Source organism: Brassica napus, chromosome C6 (assembly GCF_020379485.1).
Source record: "Brassica napus cultivar Da-Ae chromosome C6, Da-Ae, whole genome shotgun sequence".
NCBI lineage: Eukaryota > Viridiplantae > Streptophyta > Magnoliopsida > Brassicales > Brassicaceae > Brassica > Brassica napus.
In genome coordinates this window covers 26,810,886-26,821,121 of record NC_063449.1, presented here as the reverse complement: position 1 = coordinate 26,821,121, position 10,236 = coordinate 26,810,886, and the positions used below count along the sequence as shown (strand labels likewise).

The following is a 10,236-nucleotide window of genomic DNA, read 5'->3' as shown; positions in this document are numbered from 1 at the left end:
CTGCTTTTTTTTCTTTGACATTCGTAACAATGTGTACATTTTTAAAATTTTCCAAAAGATAATAGTTAATGGACCAAAAAGTTTATATGTTTAAGGGCCTAAAATATTACGGGTCCGGTCATGCTTAAAACCAATAAGATTTTGTTAGTAAATGTACAATATTAAAGATACAATTAATCTGATGACCAAAAAAGGTTAATTTATCTACTTATAATATATATATTTTTAACAATCTATAATACTTTCTTCTAAAATAAGAAGATTTTCTCGAATATACTATTACTTCAAATATTGATTTTTCTCGTTTTACTCTAGATTTTTCATCCAAAAGTTCTTATTCTTTGTAAGTTTCCTAATTAATGTTCATCACTAAATTTAAATTTGAACTGAGTAGTCAATGAAAAAAAAAATTGCATTCTATAAATTCACAAATTATATCTTATTGTTTAAACCCACAAATACCCCCTTACCAAAACTTTTAAAAATCTTTCCAGGATTACATTTGAACGTGGCTGTCTTTGATAGGACAACCGTTAGAACATTCTTATTTCAATATTAACCTAGTACGTAACCAAACTGGGTGTATAAATAAGACACGCTTTCCCTCTTCTTCTCTCTCGACACAACTTCTCTGTTACGTTTGATCGACGAGAAAAGGTAGTGAACCAAGAAGAAGAAGAAGAAGAAGAAGATGAGTCAACCTCCAGTTGGTGTTCCTCCTCCTCAAGGTACCTTCCCATGATTTGATTCTTAATCTTACTTCTCTTCGTTTCTGTTTAGATATGAGTATCAAAGTAGTTTCAAATATTGATTAAAAATGGTGTTGGATCTTGTTGACTCATATTCGCTCTATTGATCTGGATCTGTTTCATAAATATTCATGTGAATCTGAATAGGTTACCCTCCGGCTCCAGGATATCCTCAGCAAGGGTATCCTCCGCCGCAGGGATATCCTCAGCAAGGATATCCTCCTCCTCAGCAACAACAAGGAAAGTCGGGTCCTGGTATGATTGAAGGATGGTAAGTCACTGCTCCATTCAAACTAGTATACTATCTGCAATTGTATGTCCTAAGGGGAATTCATACTTTGATTGAATGGTATTACCATGATTTAACATTTTTAAGAATAAAAAGATGTGGCATGTCTCGTTTTGGTTACAAGTTTGTTTTGTGGGTTAATCTAATCTAATTAAATGGTAAATGCTTTAATCAGATTGAGTGGTTGTCTATAGAAAATAGAAACTGTGTTCTGTAGATGCATATTTCTACTTGCTTGTAGTAGTAGTATACGATGATTTTTGAATATATGAGCTTTTGTGATGCTTTTGCAGTCTAGCTGCTATGTGCTGTTGCTGTGTCTTGGAGGCTTGCTTCTGAGTTGGAATCTTGAAGCTGCGAAGTTGGATTGGATTTGGATTGTTTGTTGGTTTATTTTAATTGATCTCATCTTATTATTATATATTTCTCTTTCGTTATATATATGTTTGTTCATCTGGATCATGAATTAGTGTTGAAGACTTGATATCTTATGTTTTCTTACGTTATCTTATTCGCTAATGGTAATGTAAACTTCTTGGAGATCCAACATGATGTTGCACAGTATTGGCAAACCGTATTTGCTTTTTCCTAGCTTTCATTTCAAATATTTCGCAATTATTTGACTTTTCATTCATGGGTAGTCCTTTAAGTTTTAGACTTTGATTAAACACCGGGTATTATCTCATTTTCGTTTTTTTACGAAAATCATGTATCAGATAAATTTAATGTTAACCAAAAAATTGCGTATTGGGTTTTATTTTATGTTTAAACACTCTAAAGAAATCGTTATCGAAATATTAATTCTGAAAGTATATTAAATTTATATGCATCAGTTAGGGGTGTCAAAATGAGCTAGCTCGCTCAACTCAGCTCAGCTCATAGTGAGTTCGACTCTTTCATGAGCTAGCTCAGCTCAGCTCATTTATTATATGAACTTAAATATGTAAACTCGAACTCAGATCATCGAGATCATGAGTAAATGAACTAACTCGTGATCAAAATAAAAATAAGAATTATAAAATAAAATAAAATAGTGATAGAATAACTTCTATAATATTGTTAAAAATTTAAATATTAAAAAATCCAAAACATAAATATTAAATACTAAATAAAAACCAATACATGGCAAAAATTAAAAAACAGCACCTAAAATATAAATAAAATTAAAGCAAAACTAATTATCCAAATCTCTATTCTTTGTGAGAGTCTTGAGACAATTCATCTTCAATGTCTTATATGTATGTTTTACATTTTAATTTTAGGAGATAAATATAATTAATATAGATATTATCTTTTAAGAAGATTTGGTTTGACATTTTAATTTTAGAAGATAAATATAATAAATATAGAAATTATCTATTTTTTTACATAAAAAATAGAAGTTATCCAAATATAATGTATATATAAAAATATTATATATAATTGTAAGTATAAAAATGAACAAGCTCATGAGCCAGCTCATGTTCATTAAAGATCGTTCATATAACTCGTAATCTAATTTATGCTCGATCATTAAACTCATTTATTAAATAAACTTAAAGTATAGAGATCGTACTCATGAAAAAACGAGCTGAGTTGAGCCAGATCATAAGCTATAGCTCATTTTGACACTCCCAGGATCAGTAAAACGTCAAGTTAGCCCGAATGAAATCCGGTCGAATGTGGTTATAGTAAGCGCAAAGAAGATAGGCTCATAATCAAGATCTACATCTGAGGGATGTGGGGATCAAAGACCCTATGGTACAATATGCATTTAGGATTAAGAAAAGTATCTTTAGCGAAATAGTAACGTTTTGTTAAAGGAAAAATTAAATTGAATTTTGAAACTAATATAAATATGAGTTTAATGGATTAAAATTTTATTCATTTATATAATCAGTATACAAACTTTATACTGATATTTGTCTCAATTGTATTTTACTTTTTTTTTAAATTCTTTCCTTATTCGAAATTCATTCTTATTTGGTGCTGTTTTGTCTAGTATAAATATATGTACACGATAGCAACAGGATTATTCGAAACCGAAAACAACTATGGAAAATTTATGAATTCTAAATTGCATGTAATATTTCTCATAGTTGTAATAGCATAATTATCCAGCATTAAAAAACGAAAATCAATAAGCACGATATTTAGAAATAATATTTTAATATTATAAAATTGTTTGAAATATTATTTCTTTGATTAAAAAATTGGTGAATATGAATTTCTTTGAAACTATTTCGGCCTTCCATTCATCTCCTATTTGCTATTTGGTCTTTTTATTGGCCCAGCAATGCAAATAGTATATTCTTAATTGGGCCGTTAACTCATACCGAAGCCCAATGAAATTTATAAGAAACCCTAATTCTAAACCCCTTTTTAAACCCCACACTTGCGCCTCTTCCTCCTCCATCACTCAAAACCCTTTTTCCGACAAGAACCCTAACCCAACCGCCGCCATGACAGAAGTCGAAGAAGTTCCAGCCGACACCGGAGACTACATGATCAAGCCCCAGAGCTTCACCCCCTCCATCGACACATCCCAGTGGCCCCTCCTCCTCAAGAACTACGACCGCCTCAACGTCCGTACTGGTCACTACACTCCCATCTCCTCCGGACACTCCCCTCTCAAGCGTCCTCTCATAGACTACATCCGCTACGGTGTCATCAACCTCGACAAGCCCTCGAACCCTTCCTCTCACGAGGTCGTCGCTTGGATCAAACGCATCCTCCGCGTGGAGAAGACGGGACACAGTGGAACCCTTGACCCTAAAGTCACGGGTAACCTCATCGTCTGCATCGACAGAGCCACGAGGCTTGTGAAGTCGCAGCAAGGTGCGGGGAAAGAGTACGTCTGCGTTGCTCGTCTCCACTCTGCTGTCCCCGACGTGGCGAAAGTGGCGAGGGCTCTCGAGTCGCTCACCGGAGCTGTGTTCCAGAGGCCGCCTTTGATCTCTGCCGTGAAGAGGCAGCTGAGGATTAGGACGATCTACCAAAGTAAGTTGCTTGAGTACGATGCGGATAGGCATTTGGTTGTGTTCTGGGTTTCTTGTGAGGCGGGTACTTATATTAGGACCATGTGTGTTCACTTGGGTTTGCTTCTTGGTGTCGGTGGGCATATGCAAGAGCTTAGGAGGGTTAGGTCTGGGATCTTGGGTGAGAATGATAACATGGTTACGATGCATGATGTCATGGATGCTCAGTGGATGTATGATAACTACAAGGATGAGAGTTATCTCAGGAGGGTGATTATGCCTCTTGAGGTGATCTTGACGAGCTACAAGAGGCTCGTTGTGAAGGATTCTGCTGTCAATGCGATCTGCTATGGTGCTAAGCTGATGATTCCCGGGCTTTTGAGGTTCGAGAATGATATTGATGTCGGCACTGAGGTTGTTTTGATGACGACTAAAGGTGAGGCGATTGCTGTTGGGATCGCTGAGATGACGACCTCTGTGATGGCGACTTGTGATCATGGCGTGGTGGCTAAGATCAAGAGGGTGGTGATGGATAGAGACACTTACCCGAGGAAGTGGGGTCTGGGGCCTAGGGCTTCGATGAAGAAGAAGCTTATCGCTGATGGGAAATTGGATAAGCACGGGAAGCCTAATGAGAAGACGCCTGTTGAGTGGAGCAGGAACGTGGTTTTGCCAACCGGTGGTGATGCTATGATTGCTGGTGCTGCTGCGGCTCCTGCGAAGGTTGATGTTGTTGCAGCTGTCGTGGAGAAGGTTGAAGCTGAGAATGGAGAAGTGAGCAAGCGTAAGCACAAGCGTGATGAGAGCAGTGACAGCCCCGCTCCTGTGTCAACCAAGAAAGCGAAGACCAAAGATGTTGAAGGAGGTGAGGTTGAAGAGAAGGTGAAGTCTGAGAAGAAGGAGAAGAAGAAAAAGAAGGACAAGGAGGAGGATAAAGAAGAGGTAGCGACACCAAAGTCAGAGAAGAAGAAAAAGAAGAGCAAGGAGACGGATGAGGATGAGTCAGCAGCAGAGAAGAGTGAGAAGAAGAAGAAAAAGAAGAGCAAGGAGACTGATGAAGCTGCTTCAGCGGAGAAGAGTGAGAAGAAGAAAAAGAAGGACAAGAAGAAGAAAAGCAAAGACAGCGAAGATGAGGAATAATTAGATTGAGTTTTGTGCTATGGTATCTATTCTGGATAAAAGTGAGACAAAAGGCATTTCATGCTTGTATCCAACGTCTCACTTCAGATTAGTTTTTGTTTCTTAGTTTTTTATATTTATGTTTTTCCTTTTTATCTGTAAGACTTTATGAGATGATGGTTTTGGTTGGTTCTTATGTTTTTCAACATTCTACAGTGTGAAATTTCGTTTAGTGATGATAATTTAAAGCCAGTTTCAGGTAGTGCCTCCTCTTATGAGCTAAACAGTTGGTTTATCTATCGTTGGTGTTAGGAGTACAAGAGATGAAGGTAGTAGCAGCACCTACTTATAATTTTTCATCAGATTGTTGTGCTAAGGTTATTGTGATTATTCAGTTTTCATTTTTATTGGCTGCTAAGCTTTTTTTTTGGGGTTCTCTTGTTTAGTTATTGGTTTTGATGCATAGGTAATGACGGTTCAAGAACATAGACCCGCAGTAAGGCAAGCTTATGCACCTTTGGTTGTGTAATCAAGTTACAATGAAGTTCTGAATTATAGGAAACTTGGACTAGCTGTGGAAGGACTCAAACAAGAACTAATCTCAACTTTACGACTTCATATGGATAGAGCAATTTGCCAGGTATGTGACTGCACACCAAGAACACATTAACTCATGTATGGAATGGATAAAAGGAATGTGGACTTGTTTGCATTTTAGTACTTGTTAACGGATTGAGAGAGAGCATTGTTGTTTTACCAGTTTCTTGGGTCCTTGTCCTTTGTGTTAAGTCTGTTTGGCAATGAGGATACGACTAAGTTTGTTTGGGTTACATGTTTAAAGTCCTCCTTATTGCCATTGGACCGAGCACGAGGAGTCTCCCTATTATTGCCGCTATATAAGAGATAATAAACACGAGGATAATACTGAAGTTATCTACTAGGATCCAAAAGATGTTTGAATCGGACGAGCGTTTCAAAACACAGACTATTTGTGTGTGCAAAAGAGAACTATTTTTTCTTCTTTTTTCACATTTGTCATGTTCGTAAATTTGGATTCCCAAATATAGAAAGTCCAAAAAGATTAGCGTGCGTCTTACGTCTCCATTTTTGTCTCTTAGCAAATGAATCTGAGAAAAGTTAATTTCCTCTGTTCTTCCCCTTTTACCATAGATCCAAATGCATCGCTCTCAACACTTTCTATCATGTCTTATTCTTTTGATTAACCTCTTTTGATCCTGGTCTTGCATGCGGTTACAATAGGTACAACAGACACAATGGATATAAGCAACGAGGCAAGCGTGGATCCGTTCTCAATAGGACCCACGGGTATCATCGGAAGAACAATAGCCTTTCGTGTCCTGCTCTGCAAATCAACGACTACGCTCAGACACAAACTGTTCAGATTCCTCGTGTGTTTCTACGGAGGAGCTAGAGCTTTTCTATCACCGTGTGTGTCCTGGCTACACCCACGGAACCCACAAGGGATATTAGCTATGGTGACGACGATGGCCTTTATGTTGAACCGCTACACAAGCTTAAAAGCAAAGGCTGAGATGGCTTACAGGAGAAAATTCTGGAGGAACATGATGACAGCTGCATTGACTCATGAGGAATGGTCTCACGCCGCCAAGATGCTTGATAAAGAGACTCCGAAGATGAACGAGACAGATCTTTTCGATGTGGAGCTCGTGAGGAACAAGCTCGAGGAGCTTAAGCATAGACGTCACGAGAATTCTCTGAGAGACATTATCTTTTGCATGAGAGCTGATCTTGTGAGGAACCTCGGTAACATGTGCAACCCTGAGCTTCACAAAGGAAGGCTTCAAGTTCCGAAACTCATCAAGGAGTATATAGACGAGGTCTCTACGCAGCTTAGGATGGTTTGTGATACGGACACTGAAGAGCTGTCTCTCGAGGAGAAACTATCTTTCATGCACGAGACGAGGCACGCGTTTGGAAGAACGGCTCTGCTTCTAAGCGGAGGAGCTTCTCTCGGTGCGTTCCATCTCGGTGTGGTTAAGACCCTTGTGGAACACAAGCTGTTGCCGAGGATTATAGCCGGTTCAAGCGTGGGTTCCGTGATGTGTGCGGTCGTGGGGACAAGGTCGTGGCCTGAGTTACAAAGCTTCTTTGAAGGCTCGTGGCACGCGTTACAGTTCTTTGATCAGATGGGAGGGATCTTCACTATTGCGAAACGTGTGATGACTCAAGGTGCGGTCCATGAGATCAGACATTTGCAATGGAAGCTGAGGAACCTCACCAACAATCTCACGTTCCAAGAGGCTTACGACATGACAGGACGGATTCTTGGGATAACAGTTTGTTCCCCGAGGAAGCACGAGCCGCCTAGATGTCTTAACTATCTGACTTCTCCTCATGTCGTGATATGGAGTGCAGTGACTGCTTCTTGTGCCTTCCCTGGCCTTTTTGAAGCTCAGGAACTCATGGCTAAAGACAGAACCGGTGAGATCGTTCCTTATCACCCACTTTTTAATCCTGAAGAGACCTCAGGAGCATCGGTTAGGCGATGGAGAGACGGTAGTTTGGAGATGGACTTACCGATGATACAACTCAGAGAGCTTTTTAATGTTAACCATTTCATTGTGAGTCAAGCTAACCCTCACATCGCACCCTTCTTGAGGATGAAGGAGTTTGTGAGAGCTTGTGGGGGCAGATTTGCAGCAAAGGTATGGTTTCACATTAACTTGTTTCACAAGTAATAGACAAAGTTGTGATTCATTTCTCATAAGTAAATCTCTTGTTATATTATAGCTTGCTCAACTTATGGAGATGGAAGTGAAGCATAGATGTAATCAAGTACTAGAGCTCGGGTTGCCTCTGAGAGAAGTCGCTAAGCTGTTTGCTCAAGAGTGGGAAGGAGATGTCACAATCGTCATGCCCGCCACTATTTCTCAGGTAAGCAAAATTCTTGTAACAATTTAGGGGTGGACAAAAAATTCAGAATCGAATAGAAATGAATCCTAACCGAACTGACCCGACCTAAAATTTGAATAGGTCTTACAATATTTTAGGTTCTAGTTTTATCCATATATTAAAAAATTCCTAAAAAAATCAAAAATTTAAAAAAGAAAGAGAACTATACCAAACCTGAATTCAGTCCAAACAAATACCCTGAAATGATAAAATATCCTTATAAGTGCAAAATAAATATTTAAACCATAAATAGTTTGTCCAAAAAAAATATTTAAACCATAAATTTGTTCCAAAAAAAAACCATATAAATAAATAACTCAAATATTCAGTTGAATGTATAGTTTGGTATTTGATCATAAACATCTAAATTTGTTATGTTGTGTATTTTTTAAATAAGTTTTTTTTTTCTCTAATAGTTTTGAATTTAAAAATATTTTTAGATAGCATAAACGGATATTCGTATGCGAACCAAACCGCGAAAATTCAAATCGAATTTCATCTTAACAGAGCTAATCTTACGCCTCCAAAATCTAAAACCCGAATGTGAATGTATTAATCATTTCTTATCGTCTTGCTCTCTGTGTTTCATTTACAGTACTTGAAGATCATACAGAACCCATCCAACGTAGAGATTCAAAAGGCAGCAAACCAAGGAAGGAGATGCACCTGGGAGAAGCTCGCCGTCATCAAAGCAAACTTCGGCATCGAACTCGCCCTCGACGAGTGCGTCGCCGTCCTCAACCACATGCGCCGCATCAAACGCACCGCACAAAGAGCAGCAGCCGCCGCATCCACCTCCGTCTCCGTCTCAACCTCCTCCCAACATCCTCTACCCGTAGGACCCACCAGATTCAGCGCCTCCAGAAGAATCCCTTCCTGGAACTGCATCGCGCGCGAGAACTCAGCCGGATCCGTCGACGACGACGTCCTCGCCGAAGCGGCGTTGCTCTACCAGCAACTCGTTGTCCACCGAGGCGGTAACTGCAACAGCTCGCACGACGGAGATTCGCCGGAGGCTGGAGACTGGACTAGGTCGGGCGGACCGTTGGAGAGGACGACGTCTGCTCAGATGTTCATGGATTACGTTCAGAATCTCGACGGTGCTGATCCGGGCGTCGATTTGAACGGGGACGCTTCTTCGAGGAGCATCACGGTGGCGGAAGGGGATTATCTGCAGACGGGGAGGACGCATAATGGATTCGTGTTGAATCTCGTCAGAGGGGAGAGTTTGAGGAGGAATAATCAAGATGTGGAGGATAGGCAAAACGTTGATGAAGCTCCCGAGTGCGTGCAACTTGATTCTCCGGAGAAGGATATCGATAGAGGTAGCTCGGCTTCGGAAGAAGGAGACGCGGAGGTAGAGACGGTGGTGGATACGAATGTACGCCAGGACTAATGTTTGACTTACCAAGTCAAAGTCAAAGAGAGTTTCCTCTTTTGGAAAGGACAAAGTTTCCTCTGCTGGAAAGGACTATGTTGTAAATCTTTACGACTACTTATGAATTTTGTAGTATAGTCCTTCATATTGTATAAAAATCTCATTGTAGTGATGAAACTTTTTCTTGAATCACAGTTATACTATTTTGCCATCAAAGAAATATGGGAAATACCATAGGATAGTATTAAAAAAGTTTATGTAATAAATATAGATTCTAAAGATCAAAATGACCAAAATATTTCATTAAATAGATAAATATACATTTATACCCTTAGGATTAACTAATCAAAACCTTAGGGTTTATAGTTAAGGGGTGGAAATTTGAGATTGAGATTTAAAATTTTATAAAATAAAAAATAAATATTAAAAATTTGAAAATAAAAAAATTTAAAAATAGTTTCAAAAAGTATTTTCGAATTACAAAAAAACAATTTGAAAAAACAATAAAAATTTTTTTAAAAAAATTAAAAAATAACTTCTATAAAAAAGTTCGAATTTGAAAATATATAATCTAAAACTATTAAAAAATATTTTTTTTAATTTTTTTTAATTTTTTAGTATTTTTTATATATATAGGGTATTAGGGTTTTTTTACCTATTAAATGAAACATTTTGGTCATTTTTTTCTGTGTGGTCTATTTTTGTGATCAAAACTCGAAAATTGTCTATTTATGAAAATTGCCCAAAAAATATTGGTTTGTTATAAATCATGGAGTGGATTGCCATTAACCAGACCCTGCCCAAGACCGG

The 10,236-nt window shown here is 38.3% G+C and overlaps 2 protein-coding genes and 1 long non-coding RNA gene across 3 annotated transcripts; all 3 read left to right on the top strand.

Annotated features, from left to right (window-relative positions):
• Positions 1 to 596: 596 nt before the first annotated feature.
• LOC106409966 lies at positions 597 to 2,172 on the top strand. Its single transcript, XR_001282223.3, has 3 exons — positions 597 to 728; positions 897 to 1,020; positions 1,332 to 2,172. It is a non-coding gene; the product is annotated as an uncharacterized LOC106409966 (long non-coding RNA).
• Positions 2,173 to 3,479: 1,307 nt separating this feature from the next.
• Positions 3,480 to 5,322, top strand: LOC106410714 (H/ACA ribonucleoprotein complex subunit 4-like). The gene has a single exon (XM_048760875.1). The coding sequence runs from the start codon at positions 3,480 to 3,482 to the stop codon at positions 5,133 to 5,135; it is 1,656 nt and encodes a 551-aa protein (XP_048616832.1). The 3' UTR covers positions 5,136 to 5,322.
• Positions 5,323 to 5,475: 153 nt separating this feature from the next.
• Positions 5,476 to 9,646, top strand: LOC106410713 (triacylglycerol lipase SDP1L-like). Its single transcript, XM_013851283.3, has 4 exons — positions 5,476 to 5,754; positions 6,375 to 7,801; positions 7,887 to 8,030; positions 8,644 to 9,646. Exons 2-4 carry the CDS (start codon positions 6,389 to 6,391, stop codon positions 9,442 to 9,444), a joined length of 2,358 nt encoding a protein of 785 aa, XP_013706737.1. The 5' UTR covers positions 5,476 to 5,754; positions 6,375 to 6,388; the 3' UTR covers positions 9,445 to 9,646.
• The last annotated feature ends 590 nt before the right edge of the window (positions 9,647 to 10,236 follow it).